At 42.1% G+C, this 26,594-nt stretch overlaps 1 protein-coding gene across 8 annotated transcripts in view; it reads left to right on the forward strand.

Annotated features, from left to right (window-relative positions):
• ikzf4 (IKAROS family zinc finger 4) overlaps nt 1-26,594 on the forward strand; it is a 207,780-nt gene that overhangs the window by 125,014 nt on the left and 56,172 nt on the right. For all 8 annotated transcript variants that reach the window (XM_060820903.1, XM_060820911.1, XM_060820904.1 and 5 more), the window contains one exon: nt 14,459-14,563. In XM_060820903.1, the coding sequence (XP_060676886.1) occupies nt 14,459-14,563 (105 nt within the window). The remainder of the gene's footprint in view (nt 1-14,458; nt 14,564-26,594) is intronic.

Raw genomic sequence — 26,594 nt, forward strand, 5'->3', positions numbered from 1 at the left:
CAATATTCCAACCGTGGCCTAACCAATGTCCTGTACAACCGCAACATGACCTCCCAACTCCTGTACTCCATACTCTGACCAATAAAGGAAAGCATACCAAATGCCTCCTTCACTATCCCCTCGACCTGCAACACGACCTTCAAGGAACTATGAACCTGCACTCCAAGGTCTCTTTGTTCAGCAACTCTCCCCAGGAGGTTATCATTAAGTGTCCATGTCCTGCTGTGATTTGCTTTCCCAAAATGCAGCATCTTGCATTTATCTAAATTAAACTCCATCTGCAACTCCTCACCCCATTGGCCCATCTGATCAAGATCCCATTGTACTCTGAGGTAACCTTTGCTGTCCACTACACCTCCAATTTTGCAAACTTACCAACTATACCTCCTACGTTCACATCCAAATCATTTATATAAATGATGAAAAGCAGTGGAACCAGCACCGATCCTTGTGGCACACCGCTGGTCACAAGCCTGCAGTCTGACAAGCAGCCCTCCACCACCACCCTCTGTCTTCTACCTTTTGAGTCAGTTCTGTATCCAAATGGCTAGTTGTCCTTGTATTCCATGAGATCTAACCTTGCTAAATAGGCTAGCATGAGGAACTTTGTCAAATGCCTTACTGAAGTCCATATAGATCACATCTGCTGCTCTGCCCTCATCAATCTTCTTTGTTACTTCTTCAAAAAATTCAATCAAGTTTGTGAGACATGATTTCCCATACACAAAGTCATGTTGACTATCCCCAATCAGTCCTTGCCTTTTCAAGCACATGTAAATCTTTGTTTCTTGGAATTCCCTCCAACAACTTGCCTACTGCCGATGTCAGGCTCACCGGCCTATAGTTCCCTGGCTTGTCCTTACCACTTTTCTTTAATGGTGGCACCACATTAGCCAACCTCCAGTCTTCCGGCACCTCACCCGTGACTGTCAATGATACAAATATCTCAGCGAGGGGCCCAGCAATCACTTCCCTAGCTTCCCACAGAGTTCTAGGGTATATCTAATCAGGTCCTGGGGATTTATCTACTTTTATGCATTTCAAGACATCCAACACCACCATTTCTGCAATATGGACATTTTTCAAGATGTCACCATCTAATATCCCCAGAGTCTATATCTTCCATGTCCTCATTTGCAGTAAACACTGATGCAAAATACTCTCCCATCTCCTGCGATTCCGCACATTGGCGGATCTTTGAGGGGCCCTATTCTCTTCCTAATTACCCTTTTTATAAATGCCCTTTTGGATTATCCTTGACCTTATTTGACAAAGCTAGCTCATGTTCCCTTTTTCCCCTCCTGATTTCCCTCTGAAGTATATTCCTACTGCCTTTATACTCTTCTAAGGATTCACTCGATCTATCCTATCTATACCTGACATATGCTTCTTTCTTTTTCTGAACCAAAACTTCAATTTCTCGAGTCATCCATCATTCCCTGCACCTACCAGCAACACTGTCTCTGGACTCCCATTTTCCAGCCGTCCCTTTACCTGTGAACATCTGCCCCCAATTAGCTTTTGAAAGTTCTTGCCTAATACTGTCAAAACTCGCCTTCCTCCAATTTAGACCTTCAACTTTTAGATTTGGTCTATGCTTTTCCATCACTATTTTAAAACAAATAGAATTATGGTCGCTGGCCCCAAAGTGCTCCCCCACTGACACCTCCGTCACCTGCCCTGCCTTATTTCCCAAGAGTAGGTCAAGTTTTGCACCTTCTCTAGTAGGTACATCCACATACTGAATCAGAAAATTTTCTTGTACGCACCCAACAAATTCTTCTCCATCCAAACCCTTAACATTATTGCAATCCCAGTCTATGTTTGGAAATTAAAAATCTTCTACCATAAGCACCCTATTATTCTTGGAGGTAACTGAAATCTCCTTACAAATTTGTTTCTTAATTTCCTGCTGACTATTTGGGATTTATAATAAAATTCCAAAAAAGTGATTATCCCTTTCTTATTTCTCTGTTCCACCCAAAAAACCTCCATGGATGTATTCCAAGGATTATCCTCCCAAAGTACAGCTGTAATGCTATTCTTTATCAAAAAAGCCACCCCCCTCCTCTTTTGCGCCCCCATCAATCCTTCCTATAGCATGTGTGTGTGTCCTGGAACATTAAGCTGCCAGTCCGACCCATCCCTGAGACACGTCTCTGTAATTGCTATGACGTGTGTATTCAGTTTAAATTTGGGTCAGTACTGATCACAAAATCAAGAAACTTTCTTGCTCGCTAAAACTAACCCAGTCTCATCAAAACAAACCGTTGAAAAAATTTAACTTCAATGGTATGTTAAAATAATTCTTCTCGCTCCTGCAAGAAAACCAGTATTTCACTGAGTAGAAGTGGTGATGGAAAACAGACAAATTCACTCATTTTCTGAAACTTGCTCAGTTGAGGATACGATGGCTGGTTCCAACTGACTCCTGAGTTGCATACGTTTAGAAATCTTCTACATTCACTACAATATGGTACATGAAAGAAAGGTTTCCCAAGCAGTTTTCAAGACAACACACACTGAAAGTCAAGCCTCACTATTCTCCTGAAAAGATTTAGTCAAACTAATTGAAGTTCCCGATTTACCTGACTGACAAACTCCGGGTAAATGAAAACACTCCCTAGTTTCTGTACTTTGCAAGAAAATAACTGTTCATTACAGACAAACAATCTTTAACTAATGGTGATTAGGAAATATGAATTACTAATTTCTATCATCTCTATAGCTTAAACTATTTCTTAAATTCCCCCTTCACAAACAAACAAACAGAATCAGATGCACAAAGAAAGATAAGGCATGAATATAAGTGACGGTAGTTACCCTAGTCCCAGAGGACTATAAAGCTGCTCCCTCGTTCAAGAAAGGGACAACTAGTGATGGTTTCACCCGAAGGTCACCATTCCTCAGGCCTCACCAGTGTCCTGTACAGCCACAACATAACATCCCAACTCCTGTACTCAATGTTGCTTTTGGTTCCTGGTTTGATGCCAGTTGGCCCATCCAGTTTAATTTCTTTGTTGAGACTTTGTAGCCGTTGTTAGAACTGAGTGACTTGCAAAGTCATTTGAGGGCAGTTGAGTGTCATTGCTGTGGATCTGTATTCACATGTAGGCCAGACCAGGGAGGAATGGAAGATTCCTTCCCTGAAGAACATAAGTTAACCAGATGAGTTTTTCCAACAATCAGCAATTGTTTTGTTGTCATTAGACTCCTGATTCCAGTTTTGAATTCAAATTCTGCTGCCTCCCATGACTGGATTCAAACCCAAGGCTCCCAAACATTATTTTGCGTTTCTGGATTATTAGTCTACTGATTATTCTGCTAGGCCAGCTTCTCCCCATGCTGACTTTTGTCATTTTAATGATAGAGTAAAAGATTTACCAGTTGAATTCCCACTTTGACTCAAATTCACTCTCTGTTTCACTCTCGCAAAGATTCCCTCACTCTGACCATGCAACTTACTCTGGACAAAGTGTTTTCAAAAAGAGGAAGAAGGAAATTCAACCAATTCAGTCCTTGTTTGCAAGTAAATCGCAAATTTTGCAGAGTGAAAATAACACTTCTGTTGAGATGAAATTGGCCCGAGTCTTTTAAACATAAAGCTGTGAGTGTAACAGATAAAATCTGGCGGGATGCAACTGACAAATGTACTGTGGTGCAAAAACTTGACACCCCCCCCCCCCCCCCCCCCCCCCACCCCACATGGCTGCTGTCATCTTGCAACTGTCTTGCTTCGATTGCCATGGCTTTCCTAGGAATCACTTTGGCTTCTGCTTCTACTCCTGCTCTGATCAACTTTAATTTAGAAATAAGGAAGAAAGTGGAATCAGTTGAATAAATGTATTTTTACACTGCGTATGTACAGAATTATGTTCCCAGTTTAAAATGATGTTGCGAGAATGCACATTCGATTCCCTGCTTGCCTCAGCATCCATTTGAGTGATGTTACATTCAGAATTATTGGGATTCAGGCAACTGAGTTGGGTGTTGGGAGACAAATGGGAGGATCAGACAATTGCTGCACACCACCTTGAAGTTGATTTTGATTGTGGTGCAGCGAAGTGCTGCCACCTGCCTTTCCATGGCTGAGCTATGTGGATTGCAAAGAAGGTGTGGGTTGTGAATTTGCCAGCAGCAAGGTGCCTGATGTGGCGATGCTTATGTAACATAATTGGATGTGGATGTTGTGGTATTGACAAGTCCAATAGACATTCATTACATTTTAGTGTATCAACAGGAGTGTCAGGGCTCCCATTAAGCTACTAAATTGTAACAGAGGAGCATGCTTCAAGTGATCACTTAAAATGGAGTGAGATCTTTATACCCTCATCTCATATGTTATGATGCAGTGATTATATCATGAGCATGTGTCTGAGGTATACTGACCATGAAACATAAAACATCACTTTTATTTTCCCTCCAGATTACAAACTTCTCGCAAGCAGATATATATGGTTGTATATGAGCGTGTGTACAATAATCAGATGAACAGGTAAATCAGAGTTGACAAGACCAACATTTGAAACTTCAATGAAATGTTTCGAAGGGTTGATAGTGTCATGATCTGGTGATTTTTGTATACCAATCTGGAGAGGCATGCATTGTTCTGTGACATTATTTGACAACTCCATGGGCTTGCTGCTGATTGCTTTCACTGCCAGCTTTGAAATGGCAGGTGAGCCCCAGGTGGACAGAGGAAGCACTTCAGTAATACCCTCAAGGCCTCACTGGCGCAGTGCAGCATTCCCACAGACACCTTGGAATCACTGGCCCACTGGCTACAGGAGAGGAGCAGCATCTGGGAAGCCGTCAAGCACCTCAAGACTTGCCGTTGGGGAAAAAGCAGAAGCTGGGAGAATGGAGCACACTGCCACATCAACGTCTCACTACTCCTTCCCGTGACCACCTTCTGTCCCAGTTGTAACAGAGCTTGCGATAGCCGCATTGGGTTATACAGCCACTTACAGACTCATCCTGAGTGTGGAAAGAGAATCATCCTCATCTGTGAGAGACTGCCAATGATGCTGTCAATCAACATAATTGTGCAACCATTGACACCAGAATGTGCTTGCTCTCTCTTCATGTACGATCGTGGTGTACATTGGTTTGAGCTGGTTTCTATTACTTGGCAATGTGACACTATAGTCATTAATGAATTTATGTGATCTGGGCTGGTTACATATTTGGAAACCTTTGCTGAATTTTTTTGTATTTCTGACTCATGCTTTCCGCCCAATGTACGGTTTTGGTAGTTCTCTACCTGCTCACTTGTCCATTAGACATAAGAGCAGAAATCGGGCCATTCAGCCCATCAAGTCTGCTCTGCCATTCAATCATGGCTGAAATGTTTCTCAACCCCATTCTCCCACTTTCTCCCTGTACCCCTTGATACTCAAGAACCTATCTATCTCAGTCTTAAATATACTTAGTGACCTGGCCTCCACAGCCTTCTGTGGCAATGATTTCCATAGATTCACCACTCTTTGGCTGAAGAGGTTTTTCTTTATCTCCGTTCTAAAAGGTCTTCCCTTTTACTCGAAGGCTCTGCCCTCTGTTCCTAGTCTGTCCTACCAATGGAAATGTCTTCCCAACATCTATTCTGTCTAGGCCATTCAGTATTCTGTATGTTTCATTTTGATCCCCCTATATCCTTCTAAACTCCAAGTATAGACCCAGAGTCCTCAAACATTCCTCTTATGTTAAGCTTTTCATTCCTGGGACCATTCTCGTGAACCTCCTCTGAACACGCTCCAGGGCCAATATATCCTTCCTGAGACATGGGGCCCAAAACTGCACACGTGAGGTCTGGCATTATAGAGCCTCCAAAGTGAGATCTGCTTTTATATTCAAGTCCTCTCAAAATAAATGCCATCATTGCATTTGCCTTCCTAACTACTGACTCAACCTGCAAGTTTACCTTGAGAGAATCCTAGACTAGAACTCCCAAGTCTCTTTGCACTTCAGACTTGTGAATTTTCTCCCCATTTGGAAAATAGTCCATGTCTCTATTCTTTATACCAAAGTGCATGACCTCTCACTTTCCCATGTTGTACTTCATCTGCCAATTCTCTGCCCACTCTCCTAACCTGTCTAAATGCTTCTGCAGCCTCCCTACCTCCTGAATGCTGTCTATCCCTCTACCTATCTTTGTCTCGTCTGCAAACCTACCCAGAATGCCCTCCGTTCCTTCATCTAGATCGTTAATGTATAAAGTGAAAAGTTGTGGTCACAACACTGAGTCTTGCTTCACTGGCTGCCATCCTGAGAAGGATCCTTTTATCCCCACTCTCTGCTTTCTACCAGACGGCCAAACCTCTATCTATGCTAGCACCTTGCCTCTGACACCATGGGCCCTTACCTTACTCAGTAGCCCCCTGTGTAGCACGTTGTCAAAGGCCTTCTTGAAGTCGAGGTAGATAACCTCCATTGGCTGTCCTTGGCCTAACCTGCTTGTTACTTCTTCAAAGAGTTCTAGCAGATTTGTCAGGCATGACCTTCCCTTGATGAAACCATGCTGACTTTGCCCTATTTTACCATGCATTTCCAAGTAGTCCGAAATCTCATCCTTCACAATGGGTTCCAGGATCTTGCCCACACCTGAGGTTAGGTGAATTGGTTTGTAATTTTCCGTGTCCTGCCTTGCTCCCTTTTTAAACAGGTATCATGTTAGTGATTTTCCAATCCTCTGGGACCCTCCCTGATTCTAGCGATTCCTGAAAGATCACCACTGACACCTCCACTATCTCTTCAGCTATCTCCCTTAGAACTATGGGGTATAGTCTATCTGATCCAGGTGATTTATCCACCTTCAGGCCATTGTTTTTCTAGCACCTTCTCCTTGGTGATGGTCACCATACTCAGCTCTGCCCCCTCACTCTCTCAAATATTTGGGATGTTACTCGGGTCTTCCACTGTGAAGACTAATGCAAAGCAATTGTTCAGTTCCTCAGCCATTTTTCTTGTTCCCCGCTACTGTCTCTCCAGCGTCATTTTTCAGCAGCCCAGTGTCTACTTTTGCCTGTCTTTTGCCCTTTATATATCTAAAGAAATTCATACAGACTTCTTTTATATTACTGGCTAGCTTACCCTCCTATTTTAATGTCCTCTGTTGGTCTTTGTAAGCTTCCCAATCCTCTGGTTCTACACTGCCCTTCGCCACATTATATGCTTTCTCTTTTGCTTTTATGCTATCCCTGACTTTCCTAATCAGCCATGGTTGCCTCATCCTCCTGTACATTGCTTCTTTTTCCTCAGGAAGGATCTCTGCTGTGTCTCCTGAATTACTCCCAGAAACTCCTGCCATTGCTGTTCCACCTGCTAGATCATGTCTGTCTTTGTTTTTTCTGTCTTTAAAGAATGTCTCATGCCTCAAAATGGTTAAATAGTTGGTTTATGTGCAAGGACATTCACTGTTCCAAGCTTAAATTGTGCTGGGAATGGAAATCTCTTCTCTATTCGCATTGCACAAAAATGTTGCAATGTGGTGTGCAAATTGCTTTGTTGCTTGACATTTAATGGACGTTGATTTGATAGTACATATCCTAGATTCTGCAGAACCGCTTGAGCGGAGATAGGGGATAACAATGCGACATGGGTCACTCCCACTTAGTGTGCAAGTCTTTAATCAGTTTGTCATTGTGCTGCGGTTCGTTGTCGGACACTATCCATTTTGGGACACCAACTAAATTGAATATAGTGCTAGTTGTGTCAGTAATGGTCATGTTTGTTGTGTTGCCAAGTCATTGAATAATTTAGAAGAATTTAGAGAAATCGTCTGTCATTAGGATATAATCTTCCCTGTGCACTGTGAATTCATCTGTTGCTACTTTTGTGCACGGAGTAGAGAGAACATTGTGAATGTAGAAGCACCCTTCGCTGCTGGAATTGATACATTTGGTCATTGTTCACATGCATTCATGAGTTGATGAATGTCTTGAGTCATCCCTGGACTGTACAGAGATTCATGTGCCAATTGTGTTCTTGGTTTAACATGGACATGATATCTTTATGTAATGCTTAGCATTAGAACTTATTTCCCCTTGAAAATGACTTGTTGCACTATGCCAAGTTTGTCTCTGGCCAGAATGAACAAATCTGCCCAAGTTGTTCTTTCATACTGTCAGATCATCAGATCATCTGTGGATCATGACTTTTTGCAACTCCTGTAATTGCCGTTTGCAACTGTTTGCATTGTTTCTGGACAAATGGTAATAGGTCAACCTTCAGTGCATCAACTTCATAGTCAGGACCATCAGCGTGTGGGTTGAGAGGAATGTTTTGGTTCTCATGTAGGGTGGGTAATCTACTTGACATGCCCAATGTAATCAATCTGATACCTGTCTCTTGTCTCACTTCAAAGCCTTATCCTTGCTGATTTGATTGTGTCACATATGGTCTGTTCTGCTACAGTGGGTGTGGTTTGAATCTCCATGAATTGTGTGTGTACTGGTCGTACTGCTGGACCGTAGGTATGTACCAAGTAAAATATTTTGGGAAGCCAAGATGAGCTTGATCCTTGACATTGCAGTGTGATTCTACAAATGCACAGACTTGGTGATTCATTTTATGCTTTGAGACGGTCTCCCATTGGCTAGATCATGGAGGTTATTGAGGTACATAACTTTCAGAATGCATAGTGCTATAATGTTGACACCAGCACCTGTGTTGATTTTAGTTTTTAGTATGTATCGCCTTGCCTTTTCAGGACATGTGATATTAATAATTATAAAAGGTTTAGATCACCTTATAACAATGACGTGGTGGATGAGGTTAACAATGTGGAAAGTTTGGTCATCTTCTGAAATTGTCTTTTGCTTAGTTGACTCTAAACCTTATTGATTGATTTGCATTAGTGCACCTTTTTATATTAGCCTTTATTTCAGATTTCTAGCATCCACCATATTCTGTTTTTATTTTTCCCCCACACATGTTGGAGTCTGTTAGTCATGAAGTTAATTCTTACCTTGAGCCAGTCTTCAACAACTTTCCCGATCTTTTCTTGATCCGTCTGATTGTTCATGAAAAGACCGTATACATTAATTCTGCGAAATCTCCCTTGCCAGCAGTAAGTTTTCGAGCTCTTTTCTCGAGATCTGTAGAATAAAGCTGCATACGATGTTGCTTTTGAACAGTTGTCATTCAGTATGGGTGTCACTTGGTGTCCAGTCCATAATGAGGTTTCTGCTGCCCATGCCTTTAAAAATGTTGTACTGGACCACCTTAAGTCATGTGTTTCTGACTTTGTGTCAGTGTTGATTTTAAAAATTGCTCCTTTCTTAAGAACTTTGCTGCTGTTCTGATAAACTCTTACATTCCCAGCGGTCGATACAGAAGTAATACACTAGCTTCCAGCTTCTACATATTGCTGCCCAGAATTTGTGTTACAACTCAAACGTGTGTTTTTTTTTCTTCCCTTGCTTTTAATTCCGGCAATCTTGGAAATGTCGTTTGTCTTAAAATAACTGGTATTCTAATTAGTAAAAGAAAGCTCTATTTTCTTGGTGGCTAATGCACTCTCTATGGATTTGTGCAACTTTCTGTACTCTCAGAAACTGATATTGCTGAAGGGTAAGAAATCCTCCCTTTCTTTTGAGGGTTTTGTTAACTGAAGCTGTTGTCTGGTTGATCGTCAATTACTTTTCCAATATCTGTAAGCTCTGTAAAATAGATTAGCATGAGTGACAGCAAGCAGTAGCAGACATTTGAGGCATATCAGCAAAAATACCTCCTAGAAAGAGGAAAGATTCTGAGGGCTAACCAAGGAAGTTAGGGAGGGTTCTGAGGAAAGGTTACGGGACCCAAAATGTTAACTCTTGATTTCTCTTTACAGATGCTGCCAGACCTGCTGAGCATTTCCAGCAATTCTGCTTTTGTTTCTGATTTACAGCGTCTGCAGTTCTTTTGGTTTTTATTAAGTTAAGGAAAGTATTAAGTTAAAAGAGCATACAAGGAGACCAAAGTCAGTGATAACCTGAAGACTGGAATAAACTCGGAATCCAGCAAAGGAGGACCAAAAAGATGAGGGAAGAGAAAATAACTTGGCGAGAAACATAACAACTGGCAATAAGAACTCCTTTAAATATATATAAAAAAGGAAGCTTGGGGTCGAGGTGAACACAGGCCCCTTAGAAAATGAATCTGGCAAGAGAGTTATGGGGAACCAGGAAATGCAGGGGAGTTCACCACGTATTTTGCATCAGTCTTTATGGTGGAAGATATTTTGAGCATTGCATTAATACTGAAGAGTAAGGGGGAGGAATTAACTATCAACACCATCACTAGAATAGTATTAGACAAACTAATGGGGCAGAAGGCCCTAAAGAGGATGTATAGATGGTGGATGCATTGGTTGTAATTTTCCAAAAGTCCTTAGATTCTGGAGAAGTACCAAAGGATTGGAAAACTCTTTGGTTTGGGAAAGTGGCCTGTGACTAGCATTCCACATGGCAAGGTTGAAGAGAAAGGAATGGTGAGGGCTCCAGAGGGGGAATGCCTGAGAAGCGGTGGAGGGAGCGGAACCATGCTCGGGGAAGGAGAGTACCTGGAGCAATTGCTATTGAGAGGCCAAATCCAGGAGGCAGAGGGACTGGCGCACTGTCTCTCAGAACCAGAGAGAGCTGAGAATCGCTGCTCAGTAGTAGAGCCGAGGAGGAGGCAATTTCGTTTACAAGTCTGATCAGCAAGAGTTTGCAAGTGTTGAGAGTTAAGGTAAATGTTGGAATTTAAGAGTATAAATCTTTATTTTTTGCATTGTTAAAACCTGAAGTTGTGTTTAGGGAAGAGTAGATATTTTAAGTGATGAAATTGGAGCTGGTTCTGATAGGCATTAGGTTCTCCCAGCAGAGAGTGTGAACAGCAAGAGTATGTAAATGCTGGGATTTGAACTAAATGTGGGATTTGAAGGCAAGTCTAAGTTCGCTAATTATGGAGTCATAGAGATGTACAGCAGGGAAAGGGATCCTTTAATCCAACTCATCCATGCCGACCAGATATCCTAAATAAATCTAGTCCCATTTGCCAGCATTTGGCCCACTTCCCTCTAAACCCTTCCTATTCGTTTACCCATCCAGATGCCTTGTAAATGTTACAATTGTGTACCATCCTCCACTACTTTCTCTAGCAGCTCATTCCATACATACACTACCCTCCGTGTGAAAAATATTGCCCCTTAGGTCCCTTTTAAATCTTTCCTCCCTCACCTTAAACCTATGCCCTCTAGTTCTGGACTCTCCTACCTTAGGAAAAAGACCTTGTCTGCTTACCCTATCCATGCCTCTCATGATTTTATAAACCTCTATAAGGTCACCTCTCAGCCTCTGACGCTTCAGGGAAGACAGCCCCACCTTATTCAGCCTCTCCATATAGCTCAAGCTGTCCAACCCTGGCAACATCCTTGTAAATCTTTTCTGAACTCTTTCAAGTTTCACAACATCCTTCCTATAGCAGGCAGACCAGTATTACATGCAGTATGCCAAAATTGGTCTAACCAATGACCTGTACAGCTGCAACACGACCTCTCAACTCCTATATTGAAAGCTGCTATGGGAAGGGTGCAAAAAAAAAGATCTACAAGGACATTACTGAGACCAGAAGGTTTGAGTTATAATAGAGGCTGGATAGGCTGGGACTTTTCTCACTGGAACACAGGAGGTTGAGCAATAACCTTACAGAATTTTATAAAATCATGAGGGACAGATAAAGTGAATAGCCAAGTTCTTTTTCCTTGGGTAGGGCAGTCCAAAACTAGAGCATAGTTTTAAGGTGAGAGAGGAAAGACTTAAAAGGAACCTGAGGGACAACTTTCTCATATACAGGGTGGTACATATATGAAACAAGCTGCTGGAAGAAGTGGTGGAGGCAGTTACAGTTACAACATTTAAAAGGCATTTGGATAGGTGCAATAATAAAAAAGGTATAGAGGGATGTGGGCCAAATGTAGGCAAGTGGCACTAGTTTAGTTTCAGAAAGCTGGTCAGCATGACTGAGTTGGAACGAAGGGTCTATTTCCATGTTTTATGACTGAGTCTATAACTGCTAATATGACACCTCTATTCAAAAGGGGAAGAGCAATACGAAAAGCAAGAAACTGTAGGCTGATTGCCATACATCTACTATTGGAATCGATTATTAAGGAAGTACCAGCAGACCATTTGCTTGATCATAATCTAATCAAGCAGTCAGCATGGCTCCATGAAAGGGAAATTTTGTCTGAGTAATTTGTTTGAGTTTATCGAGCAATCTGAACCAAAATGAATAGAGAGGAGCCAGTCAATGTGTTGTACTGGGACTTGAAGGCATTCAATAAGGTATCACTCAGTACCTCTGCAGTGTTGGCAGTAATATTTTGACATGGATAGAGAATTGGCTTATGGACAGGAAACAAAGTGGAGATGAGAGGTTCCTTTCCAGGTTAGCGATCTGTGACTAGGGGGTTCCACAGAGATCAGTGCTGGGACTGCAATTCTTTACAAAATATATTAATGATGGGAGGAAGGAAGTGTATAGACTCCAGCCAAGTTTACAGATGACAAACAATAGGTGGAAAGGCAGCTTACAAGAGCGATAGTGAACCAGGTGAATTTTTATAACAATCGATAATGGTTACACGTTTGACATTCAGCCAGCTTTTAATTCCAAATTTTTTATGGAATTCAAATTTCACCATCTGCCAGTTCTACCACCAGGAACAGTGCACTATGGTTAAAATTGTGTCCCAAGTGTGCACCAGGCATTCTGGAAGTACATTGGAAAACAATTGAGATAGACTTGTGTAGCTATTGACAGAATATGCTTCATCAACAGTTATTTCCAGGGTTGTTTTTGTGTTCTCATAAACTCCATCTTTTTGTGTAGAATTAAGAACTGAGATTTTATTTAGATTTCCCAATCCACTACTGGATGGTTTTTATAGAGATTCTAATAAAGCAAGCTTGTCCTTTATTGACACCTCTGCTCAAAATCAACGTGCCCAATGAAGCAAAATTCAAATAATGTCAACTTATGAATATGTTAATCTCCATTTGAGGAAGCTTTGTTTGAGCCCCAGATTTTTGCATTGAATTGAAATGCTTACAGGATTTGGTTTATGGTTGAAGCAGAAGGTGATTTCTAATGCTGTTGTGCAAACAGAAAGCTGGTGTTGTATGGATGTAGTAAGTAGACCAAACCTTTGGGCTGAAAGACCTTTTTGCGAACAATATTTTGGACCTTTCCTGGATTTGTCATGTTCTTGGCTGACCCCAGATGGCAATCCTATCTTGTTTCTGAATGTTCAACTTGTGATTGGTTACTTGTTTTAAAAAGTTAATTTCATCATTTATAGTTAAGCACAGTGAGGCTCAGGTGAAATTGGTGGTTGCTATTTCAACTTGGCAGAGTTTCCAGAAGCTGGAGTTGATTTAAAAAAGTAGTTTTTGTAAAATTAGCAAAACCGAGAATTAACTGGACTATACCTTATTATAAAATAAAAAGCTATTGCGCCATGATATCAAGAATATTTTAAAAAATTTTAAATATTGTAGAAGGAAATTCAGTCACTGCATTGTAGTTGTTGATCTTGTGGAGTGGCAAGTGACGGCAATTTTGGGAATTGTGGTAGAGGCAGCTAATTTATGATGAATGTAATCGCATTCTTTCTCTTTCTTTCTCTTTTTGTTATTCTGTCCCTCTACCCTCACAAATGTAACTGTCCCAAGTTGCATTAAGTTTGCCTTAAAAAAAACTGTAACATGTTTCAGTGTGCCATCCTACTTTCCAGGGACACTGCATTGCCAATTGAGTGCAAATAAATTGTAATGAGCACTAGGTGAAGTTTGATTAATGCTACAGGTATAGATCAGTATTTCTATGTGGAACTGTGCAAAATGACTGATCATCTTCCTGCATCCAGTATACCAGTGCAATCTAAATAAGAGGAAAACCTTTTGCAAGCAGCTATTAATGAATGAAAGATTAGTCATGTAATATGCTACAGTGGAATTACCCACTGCATTTACTTTACATCAAGTGAACTGAGCATTAGGTTCCTGAATTATGTTAAGTCTTGATCAGTATTCTGTATCTGAGTCTTGAGAGTACATCAGATATTCTAAATTGGGACTGAAAATGTGAGTGGTTGAGAAATATTTGGGAAATGGATCAGCCATTATCTGAAATTAACTGACTTTTGCCAAGGATCTCATTGACCCTAAATACCAAGGACTGCTATTTAATTTTGAAAATGTATTGCGGTTGTACCTTATTTTACGTAACAATCTGAGATGTTGTTGAGTCCTCAGGATCTGATCCTAATTTGAACTAATTCTGAAAACTTATGCTGTTGGTTCATGATGCATATAGCTGTGAGAATACCAGTCATGTCCACCTTTGTGACTTTTTTTGAAAAAAAGTTGTTCCACAATCCAAAATGGAAAAAAAAGTGAGCATGTTCCTAACAAATTATTAACTTTTCATACAGGGAGTGGTGACTCTTCAATGGACAAAGAGTTCTCTGGGGCAATGGTGGGCCCCACTGTGAGCACACCAAACAGCCAGCACTCTTCACCCAGCCGTTCTTTGAGTGGTATGTCTCTTTCTTTTTTTTTAAAAAAAATGCATTGGTTTGATGTTTAATACATTTTTTCAGGCCAATTAGCTGAATGTAAGCCAGAATTGATTTATTGAAAATTAATAGAGAAGTTGGCTCCAGTTTAGTTTTTCCTAATATTAAAAATGTTCTGCAATATTGATTTGGTCATCAACTTGTATAACTTGCAAATGCTGAAGAAGATTCTGCATTGAAATGTTGAATTCAAACAGGCAGTAAGATTGCAATACTTTGTGTGCATGCATTCCTTGGTATTTCAATAATTGTGCCAAAATCTGCAAGTCTGGATAGACATTTAGTGCTGTCTTCAAGTTTTATGGATCAGATTAAGATTTGTTTTGAGGTGGACATACTAATCTATTGATGATGCAACTTCTAATTGAATGAGCATTTAAGATTTGATGTTAAGTGTCCTGAAGCAAGACCTGTTGTTGGGTTAACACTTGGGGTTGAGGGGATGTGACCAAGGGCGCTCATTTTTGGTGATTTAGTATGGAGAAAGATTATATGTTATTTGGTGACTATGTTCCAGAGGGAGGCCAGTAATTGTCCTCCACAGAGAAATCCAGATAGTGATATCTTGTCTCTTTTTCCTCTCCATTTAATTAAAAGCTGTAAACAGGAACAGAGAGGGAAGGAAAAGTGGCTTCAGAGGAGTTAGGAAGAGACCAGGCAAATCAAGGAAATAGAACTAAAACTTTAAGAAATTCTTTGAACAATTCATGATCTGAGATTCCATCATTTCAGTTACTCCCTTTCTGGGCTGGAGAGGTTGAGTGAATTGGAGGAGCATCATGTTTTTCAATAACAAAAAAAATCCTTGCGTTCTTGACCATTGGCCTAAACTTGCTGTCATGCATTTTGTTCATATTTACAGCGCAAAAGCAGCAGTTTGTTTTCCTGTGTGCAGCTAATGTATCATTAATGCTGTTTAAGAAAAACATTGCATTTCTTGAAAATGACTAGATTGGAATAATTTGATTTATTTGTCCACTTGTATTCTTCATAGCAATGCAAAGACTTCTGAAATTCAGCATGCAAGTTTGGCTGGCATGCAAGTTTGTGTCAAAGAATGGCTGAAGTAAAATCATTGTGTGTTTTCAGGAAAACTGGATAAATATTTGAAGTAAAAGAAGATATAAAACCATGGCCAAAGACTAGAGAAATGGGATTATAGTTTGATTGCTCTCGCAAAAAGCAAGCATACCCTTAATGGTCATCTTATGTGCTGTATGCATTTAGAATTTTGGGGACAAGTTGACTTACTTGTGATTCTAAATAGTGCAGGTTACTATCCAGCACAGTGTTTTCCCAGTCTTACACTAATGGAGGCTTCTAGGAGAAAGTGAGAACTGCAGATGCTGGAGTTCAGAGCTGAAAATGTGTTGCTGGAAAAGCGCAGCAGGTCAGGCAGCATCCAAGGAGCGGGAGAATCGACATTTCGGGCATGAGCCCTTCTTCTTCAACCCTGAAGAAGGGCTCATACCCGAAACGTCGATTTTCCTACTCCTTGGATGCTGCCTGACCTGCTGCGCTTTTCCAGCAACACATTTTCAGCACTAATGGAGGCTTGTCTGATTTCCTATCAAAGCCACTAAACCTCTTGATAACAAAACATGAGCAAATATGTTATTTATTTCAAACACTTGTCTGTAATTAAAAGATGCATCAGAGAGCTATATTTGACTCTTGGCCATATTTCCAAGCTATCTTTTGAATAACTATAAGTTAGACAAGGATATGCTGCTTTCGACATGTGCATACATGAAGTATACGCCATGTGCTCAGTTTTGTTCAAGCAATTTGTAAAGCTGCCTACTCAAGTCGTCAAGTGTAATATATTATTTCTATTAATAGGAGCATTAACACGCAATGGTCAAGCTTTGGGGGAAAAAAATTCTTGGTTTTGAGAATCTTAGGGGATTATCTCCTACATCCCATTTGTGTAATTTGCGGTTGGCACTGTCTTACATCTGCTCCAAGTTTACATAATATGCTTCATTTCTGCTCCTTGTATGGAAATGCTCTTGTGTGTCTTGGCTATAGTAGCTTATCTTCTGGCATTAGGTTTTCCATACTGCGTTAATTCAAACTATCAAAACGTTAAACAATGTGCAATATATTTTCGTGCCAATAATTATTACAACTTCCATGGTTTTGGAGCAGTATTCTTGGTAACTGATCTAACTGTGGATTTCACATTCAGTTCACAATCCCCACTGAGTTAACTTGTCTCAGCCAGTTTGCCAGTGAGTATCTGACAATTGGCCACCAAAGCCTCAAGTGAGCAGATATTGGCCAGTGCTCTTCCTGTTGGCATCTTGTGACCTCTTTTAGGAGATAGTTGTGTGCAAATGGTCAATTGAAGACAGAATTGGGTAAAAGCAAGTAGGTAAATGAGGGTAGGGCAGTTGATGTAGAATCATTGAATCCATTTGGTGTAGATAGAGGCCATTTGGCCAATCAGGTCTGCACTGACTCTCCAAACAGCCCACCCAGACCCACTCTATCTTGTAACTCTGCATTTCCTATGGCTTATCCACCTAGCTTGCACACTATGGGCAATATAGCATGGCCAAGCCACCCTAACCTGCACATATTTGAACTGTGGGAGGAAACTGGAGCACCCAAAGGAAAAACATACACAGTCGCCCAAGGCTGGCTTCAAACCGAGGTTCCTAACTCTGTGAGGCATTTTATTTCACAAAGGTTTTTGACATGACCCCAAGTGGGGAAACTGATAAAGAAGGTAAAAGCTCATGGGATCCATGGTAATTTGGCAAGATTGATTAAAATTGGCTTGGTGACAGAGGGCGGTAGTAGAAGGCTCTTTGTGTGACTGAAGCCCAGTATGCAGTGGCATAACTCCAGGATCACTGTTGGGTACCTTTTATGGTTTATGATATTCATAAATGATTTAGATGCGAATGTGGGAGTGATGATTAAGTTTGCAGATGACACAAAAATTGGCCAGGTTGTTGACAGTGAGGAAGAAAGTGTTGAGTTTCAGGAGGTTATAAATGGATTGGTCAGACGGGCAAATCACTGACAGATGGAATTTCACCCTGAAATGTGAGAGGTGATGCACCTTGGAAGAATGAACAAGACAAAGGAGTACTCAATGAATGGCAAGAGACAGGGAAGCTCAGTGGAACAGAGGATCTAGGGGTGCTTGTCCATAGACCCATGAACTCAGCAGGACAGGTTACTTAGGGTATTTAAGAAGACAGAAGGGATGCTTGCCTTTTATTAATCATGGCATGGACTATAAGAGCAGGAAGGTTATGTTGGAGCTGTACAAGACTTTGGCTAGGCCACAGCTGGAATACCGTGTGCAGTTCTGTTCATCATACTATGGGAAGGATGTGAATTACACTGCAGAGGATGCAAAAGAGATTCATCAGGATGTTGCTTGAGATGGAGCTGGATAAGCTTGGGTTGTTCTCTTTGGAGCAGAGAGAGTTGAGGAGGTACTTGACTGAGGTGTATAAGATTGAGGGGCATGGACAGGGTGGATAGGAAGCAGCTGAGTTGAAGAATCAGTGATAAGGAGTAATAGTTTAGAGTGAAAGTTAGGAGGTTTAGAGGGGATCTGAGGGAAAATATTTTCACCCAGAGGGTGGTGGAGGTCTGGAATGCACTGCCTGGGAGAGTAGTTAAGGCAGGAAACTTCATAACTGTTTAAAAAGTACTTGGGTGAGCACTTGAAGTGGTGTAACATTTCAAGACTATGTGCCTAGTACTGGAAACTGTGGTTACTGTAAGTAAAAGTACTTTTGGGCTGAAGGCCCTCTTGTGTACTTTGTTTCTCTGAACACCAGGGCTGGCTTCAATTCCATCCATCAGATGTTTTGATACAGGTGTAAGCATCTATCGTCATATGGCTGCCAAATTAAAAGTTCGCTGATCCTTGGAAAATTCCAAAGTAAAGTATTCTAGGTGTTTGTCATTTGTTTAACTGTTTCTGCTTCTGCCATTTTGTCTTTCGGATATTGACAGAACTTCAAAAGGGAAGAGATGAACAGAAAACAGCTTGATTAAATGGATTTCTGGTACTGAATGGTTGACTGCCATATGCTACTTTCAGCATTTATGCACCAATTTTGTACTAAAATGCTTACTTAGAAAAGAAATACCAGTCTTAAATACACTGAAGTCACCATCTTCCCATTGAGCTTTTCTGTCCACTGGGAGATCTGGGGTCCTTTCTGTTTACTTCTAATATTGCCATTTGCAAATATTTGTTCTTGCTGTTTTAATATGCATTGGGGTTTTTCATGTCAGTGGTGGCCCTTGAGAGTTTCAAGTCACACAGTCATAGAGTTGTAAAGCACAGAAACACTCTTCAGTCCAACTCATCCATGCTGACCAGATATCCGAAATTAAGCTAGTCCCATTTTCCAGCTGTTATTGACCAGATCGGACCCATTCAAAATATTTTAAGAAGATAGCCTAGACCCTAACATTTTCTTACCTTTAAAGTAGATGTAAAATGTGGTGTTCCAGATGCAATGTGACTGGTCAAACCAGTCAACAATAAGCAAAACTTAATCTATTAAACACTCTAGTTAAAATACAAACAAAAGAAGGAGGAATTTAGAATAACTTGACTATTGGAAAACTTAACCAAATAATAGATACAGTACCCATTACTAATGAACTGTTCCATGATAGTAACATTCCATAAACATACCTCTTGGCAAAAAAAGAGCAAATTCAGATGCAGATTCTTACAGCAGTTCTCCAATCCAGGAGGAAGAAATATCAAGAGAAAATTCAGAGTGTGTAGCAGCCAAGAGGCATTCACTGAAGCTTCCATCTCTTTTGAGAACCCAAACAGATTCTGCTACTAAAGCGAAGAGAAAAAACTAGAAAGCCTAGTCAGAGAGCTGGCCCATACCCAAGCTGCTTACATTGTTCCAACTTTTTTTTTAAAAATCACCCCAAGGTCTCAAGTTGTTTACTGAAGCCACCTTCAATAGCCAGTTTGGCATCTCTGCCTTATAACCTCTCTTCCAACAAAACAGGACAAAATAACCTTTTGAAGAGATTGCATTGTAACACAGCATTTAGCCCATCTCCCTCTAAACTCTTCCTATTTATGTACCCATCCAGGTACTTTCTAAATGGTGTAATTGTACTAGCTTCCACCACTTCCTCTGGCAGCTCATTCCATATACACACACCACCCTCTGTGTGAAAAGGTTGCCACTTAGGTCCCTTTGTAAACCTTTGCCTCTCACCTTAAATCTGTGTTCTCTAGTTTTGGGCTCCCCTACCCTGGGGAAAAGACCTTGGCAATTCACCCTATCCATGCCCCTCATGATTTTACAAACCTCTGAGGTCACCCCTCAGCCTCCGATGCTCCAGAGAAAACAGCCCCCTATTCAGCTTCTCCCTATAGCTCAAATCCTCCAATCCTGGCAACATCCTTGTAAATCTTTTCTGAACCTTTTCAAATTTCACAACATCCTTCTGATAGGAAGGAGACCAGAATTGCATGCAATATTCCAAAAGTGGTCTAACCAATGTCTTGTATAGCCACAACATGACCTCCCAACTCCTATACTCAATACCCTGACCAATAAAGGAAAGCATACCAAACACGCCTTCACTAGCCTATCTACTTGTGACTTCACTTTCAAGGAGCTATGAACCTGCACTCCAAGGTCTCTTTGTTCAGCAACACTCCCTAGGACCTTACCATTAAATGTATAAGTTCTGCTCTAATTTGTTTCTCCAAAATATAGCACCTTGCATTTATCTAAATTAAACTCCATCTGCCATTCCTCATTCCATTGGCCCATCTGATCAAAATCCTGTTGTAATTTGAGGTAACCTCCTTTGCTGTCCACTACACCTCCAATTTTGGTGTCTTCTGCAAACTTACTAACTATGCTCCTAAATTCACATCCAAACTATTTGTATAAATGACAAAAAGTAGTGAACCCAGCACCGATCCTTGTGGTACACTACTGGTCACAGGCCTCCGTTCAGAAAAGCGACCGTCCTCCACCACCCTCTGTCTTCTACCTTTTTTGAGCCATTTCTGTATCCAAATGGCTAGTTCTCCCTGTATTTAATGAGATCTAACCTTGCTAACCAGTCTCCCATGAAGGAACATTGTCAAATGCCTTACTGAAGTCCATATAGATCATTCTGCCCTCATCAATCCTCTTTGTTACTTTTTCAAAAAACTCAAGCAAGTTTGTGAGACATGATTTCCCACGCACAAAGCCAAGTTGACTATCTCTAATCAGTCCTTGCCTTTCCAAATATATCTAAATCCTGTCCCTTAGAACTCTCTCCAATAACTTGTCCACCACTGATGTCCGGCTCACCAGTCTATAGTTCCCTGGCTTTTCCTTACCACATTTCTTAAATAGTGGCACCAGGTTAACCAACCTCCAGTCTTCCGGCATCTCACCTGTGACTATCAATGATGCAAATATCCCAGCAAAAGGCCCAGCAATCACCTGATGTCAGGCTCACTGGTCTGTTGTTGCCTGGCTTTTTCTTGCAGGAGAAAGTGAGGTCTGCAGATGCTGGAGATCAGAGCTGAAAATGTGTTGCTGGAAGCGCAGCAGGCCAGGCAGCATCCAAGGAACGGGAAATTCGATGTTTCGGGCATAAGCCCTTCTTCAGGAACCAGCCTTTCTTAAATAACGACACCACATTAGCCATCCACTCTTTCAGCAACTCACCTGTGGCTGTCGATGATACAAATATTTCTGCTCAGGGCCCTGCAATTCCTTCTCTGTCTTCCCACAATGTTCTCGGATACACATGATTAGGTCCCTTTATGCATTTTAAGACCTCCAGCACTTCCTCTTCTGTAATGTGGACTCTTTTCAAGATATCGCTATTTATTTCACCAATTTCCAGAGCTTTCAGGTCTTTCTCACAGTAAATACTGATGTGAAATACTCGTTTAGTATCTCTCCCATTTTCTGTGGTTCCACACATAGATAGTGCCTTTGATTCATAAGGGGCCTTATTCTCTCCGTAGTTCCTGTTTTACTCTTAACATACTTGTAGAACTCTTTGAATTCTCTTTCATCTCATCTGCCAAAGCTATGTAAAAACGAGGACTGCAGATGTTGGAAACCAGTGTCTAGATTAAAATGGTGCTGGAAAAGCACAGCAGCATCCGTGGAGCAAGATGTCATGGCCCCATTTTGCCCTCCTATTTTCCCTCTTAAGTCTACATTACTCTACCCAGACACTCCAAGGGATTCACTTGATCCCAGTTGTCTGTAACTGACATATGCTGCCTCCTCTTGTCAGCCAGTGTTCCCTACTCCTGCCAGTCTTGCTCTTCACAGTAACAGGAACATGTTGGCCTTGAAGTCTCATTATCTCACTTTTGGAAAAACTCCCACTTGCCAGATGTCCCTTTACCTGCAAACAGCATCTCCCAATCAATTTTTGAAAGATGGCTTTGCCCCAGTTTAGAACTTTACCATGTGGATCAGGCCTATCCTTTTCCATAACTATTTTAAAACAAATAGAATTATGGTCACTGGTTCCAAAGTGCTCCTTGGCTAACACCTCAGTCACTTGCCGTCCCAAGAGAAGGTAGAGATCATGTTCCCTTTTAATTTCTGCACTTCAACTTTCAGTTTTGTCTCTCTGATGCTTCGGATTCCAGCCATATATTCCCCTCCTCTCCCTCCCCTCAACCACCCCCCCCCTCCCACCACCACCACCACCCCTGGGCCACTCCCACCCACACTCCTATGCACCCTAGTTTTAAACCTTGTCAAGTGGCTCTAGCAAATCTCTCCTGCCAGGGTATTGGTCCCAGTTCAGGTGCAACCCATCCCTCTTGTACAGCTCACTTCTGTTCCAGAAGAGATGCCAATGATCCAAAACTCTGAATCATTGCCCCCTGCACCAACTCCTTCGCCATGCATTCATCTGCCCCATCCTCCTATTCCTATTCCTGGTGCCAGTTACCTTGGTTATGACCCTTGAGGTCCTGCTCTTTAGCCTGCCAAAGTCTCTGTATTGACTCTATATCATCCACACATGGGTTTTTACAAATGAAACTAGTCTTGTCCTCATCTGATTGTGCCAGTATATGTTTTCCAGACTCCATCGAAAAGCCTGCACATAACATTGCTGTTTGTAGTGGTTTTACTCCTGTCCAGCACAGGCCAGATTGAACCTGAGGACTTTTTCCAGTCTGTTTGACCTTCCAGTGCGAACACCCAGCAGCGCTGAGTGTTGCTCACAAATTGGCTCATTTTGATCAGTTGAAAATCCAAGCCTCAACAATTGGAGGCGCAAAATGTGCTGTCTTATTGTAAGTCATTTTCAGTGTTGATAAATGTTTGATTGTAAGAAAGAAAATAACATGGTGAAGCTTTTCTACTTGGAGACATTTACTGTACAGAGAGGTTGTTGCCGATTGTTGCACTTCTGGTTTCTATACACTTAACAGTAGTTGATTGAATGAGTCTGAAAAGAGTATTTTATTCCTGAGTAAATACCAAAATTTTGTTATTCAGCACATCAAGGTGAAATGTTCCACTTATGGATGCAGTATTAAGGTAGCATTCATACAGGGCTGAATGCAAGGAAGATGTGTGAAACCATCCATTATGATGGTGCTGGGAAGAGATCCACAAATTTGTACATCAGTGACTGCATAGAGTGTAAATCACCAGGCTTCGTACTGTACTGTTTGCTTGCAAAGTTGAAAATTACTCAACACCAGGTTATAGTCCAACAGGTTTAATTGGAAGCACACTAGCTTTCGGAGCAACGCTCCTTCATCAGGGGATTGTGGAGGGCTCAATCGTAACACAGAATTTATAGCAAAAATTTGCAGTGTGATGGAACTGAAATTATACATTGAAAAATTGATTGTCTGTTAAGCCTTTCATCTGTTAGAATACAGTGATAGTTTCACTTCTTTCATGTGTAAATCACAAAACGCTTCTTTTTAAAGTTGCTTTCTCGGGTTAGCTGCCATCAATGGTGATAGCTAGACAATATGTTGAAGGTGTGGGCCCCTTGTGTTCTCTGTCTATGACCTGATGTTTAGATTGATTCTAATCTAATAAGTGAGAAGTTTTATATAAATTCATGCAGTTTTTGAGCTCAGAGTTCTACATGAATATATGCAGTTTTTGAGCAAAGTGCAATACAAATTCACCACACAAAATATGTGTGTGCATGTGGGTCTGTGTGGGTGTGTGTCTGTGTGTGCCTGTGTGGTGGGTGCAGAGTGTCTTAAGTCTGCGAGGGGGTGCATGTGTGAGTGTGGGAGTGTGTGTGGGTGTCTGTGTGTGCGTCTGTGTGTACCTGTGTCCATGTGTATGTGTATGTGAGTGTGTGTGTGTGTGTGTGTAGGAATAGCTGTGTGTGCGTGTAGTGCAATGGTGATCACCTGTAATGTGACATGAACCCAAGGTCCCGGTTGAGGCCCTCCCTCTGGGTACCGAACATAGCTATCAGCCTCTGCTCAGCCACTTTCCTCTGCTGCCTGTCCCGAAGTCCATCTTGCAGGATGGTCACCTGAAGGTCCGAGGCTGAATGTCCTGGACCACTGAAATATTCCCGAACTGTGAGGGAACCCTCTGTCTGTTGTTTGTTGTGCGGTGCCCATTCATCCGTTGTCGTAGCCTTTGCTCAGTTTCCCCAATATACTATGCCTCCGGGCATCTTTGCCTGCTATGTATAAGATAGACAACGTTGGCTGAGTCACATGAGTACCTGCCATGCACAAGGTGGGAGGCGTTCCCATGCGTAATAGTGGTATCAATGTCCACAATCTGACACGTCTTGCAGTGTCCACCGTGACAGGTTTGTATGGAGTTGTCCTGAGAGCCGGGCAGTTTGCTACGAACAATGATCTGTTTGAGGTTTGGCGGTTGTTTAAAGGCAAGTAGTGGAGGTGTGGGGAAGGTCTTGGTGAGGTGCTCATCCTCATTGATAATGTGTTGCAGGTCACGAACAACATGGCGTAATGTTTCAGCCCCTGGGAGGTACTGAACAACGAAGGGTACCCTGTCAGTTGCAGCACGTGTCTGTCTCCTGAGGAGGTCATTACAGTTCCTTGTTGTGGCACGTCGGAACTGGCGGTCGATGAGTTGGGCATCGTACCCCGTTCTTGTGAGGGCATCCTTGAAACCTTCCAAGTGTCCGTCACGTTCCTCCTCATCTGAGCAGATCCAGTGTATGCATAGGGCTTGTCCATAGAGAGGAGAAAGTGAGGTCTGCAATGCTGAGGAGATGACCTGGGGGGTGCAGTGAGAGAGGGACTCACTGAAATCCTTGTAGAGGGAGGAAGACAGCTGCTTCAAGGAAGGCATCCTTGCAAGAGGATTCGCAGTAGGTTAAAATCTTCGAGGAGAAAGTGAGGTCTGCAGGCAGAGGAGATGACCTGGGGGGTGCAGTGAGAGAGAGACTCACTGAAATCCTTGTAGAGGGAGGAAGAGAGTAAAACTACACAGTGACATCAACAGGTTTTATCCCACCATCAAACTCACCATGGACTACTCTCGACTGTCTGTCTCATTCTTGGACATGTGCTTCTCCATCAAGGATGGACACCTCAGCACCACGCTCTACCGCAAACCCACAGACAACCTCACAACGCTACACTTCTCCGCTTCCACCCAAAACATATTAAAACAGCCATTCCCTATGGACAAGCCCTACGCATACACTGGATCTGTTCAGATGAGTAGGCACGTGATGGACACCTGGAAGTACTCAAGGATGCCCTCACAAGAACGGGGTACGATGCCCAACTCATCGACCGCCAGTTCCGATGTGCCACAACAAAGAACCGTAATGACCTCCTCAGGAGACAGACACGTGCTGCAACTGACAGGGTACCCTTCATTGTTCAGTACTTCCCAGGGGCTGAAAAATTACGCCATGTTGTTCGTGACCTGCAACACGTTATCAATGAGGATGAGCACCTCACCAAGACCTTCCCCACACCTCCACTACTTGCCTTTAAACAACCACCAAACCTCAAACAGATCATTGTTCGTAGCAAACTGCCCGGCTCTCAGGCCAACTCCATACAAACCTGTCACGGTGGACACTGCAAGACATGTCAGATTGTGGACATAGATACCACTATTACGCATGGGAACGCCTCCCACCTTGTGCATGGTAGGTGCTCATGTGACTCAGCCAACGTTGTCTATCTTATACACAGGCAAGGATACCCGGAGGCATGGTACATTGGGGAAACCGAGCAAAGGCTACGACAATGGATGAATGGGCACCGCACAACAAACAACAGACAGAGGGTTCCCTCCCAGTTGGGGAACACTTCAGTGGTCCAGGACATTCAGCCTCGGACCTTCAGGTGACCATCCTGCAAGGCGGACTTCGGGACAGGCAGCAGAGGAAAGTGGCTGAGCAGAGGCTGATAGCTAAGTTCGGTACCCAGAGGGAGGGCCTCAACCGGGACCTTGGGTTCATGTCACATTACAGGTGATCACCATTGCACTACACGCACACACAGCTATTCCTACACACGCACACACGGACGCACACACGGACGCACACACACACCCTTATATACACACACATTCCCACGCTCACACATGCACCCCCTTGCAGACTTAAGACACTCTGTGTGTGAGCGTGCGCGCGCACACATTCTCACACTCTCAACCCCCACCCCAGACAGACGGACAAAGACCCACATGCACACATATATTTTGTGTGGTGAATTTGTGTTGCAGAGTTACATTGCACTTTGCTCAAAAACTGCGTATATTCATGTAGAACTCTGAGCTCAAAAACTGCATGAATTTATGTAAAACACTCTTATCTCACTTATTAGATAAGAATCAATCTAAACATCAGGTCATAGACAGAGAACACAGGGGACCAACACCTTCAACATATTGTCTAGCTATCACCATTGTTAGCAGCTAACCCAAGAATGCAACTTTAAAAAGAAGCGTTTTGTGATTTACACATGAAAGAAGTGAAACTATCACTGTATTCTAACAGATGAAAGGCTTAACAG

This window comes from Hemiscyllium ocellatum, chromosome X (genome assembly GCF_020745735.1).
Source record: "Hemiscyllium ocellatum isolate sHemOce1 chromosome X, sHemOce1.pat.X.cur, whole genome shotgun sequence".
Taxonomy (NCBI): Eukaryota; Metazoa; Chordata; class Chondrichthyes; order Orectolobiformes; family Hemiscylliidae; genus Hemiscyllium; species Hemiscyllium ocellatum.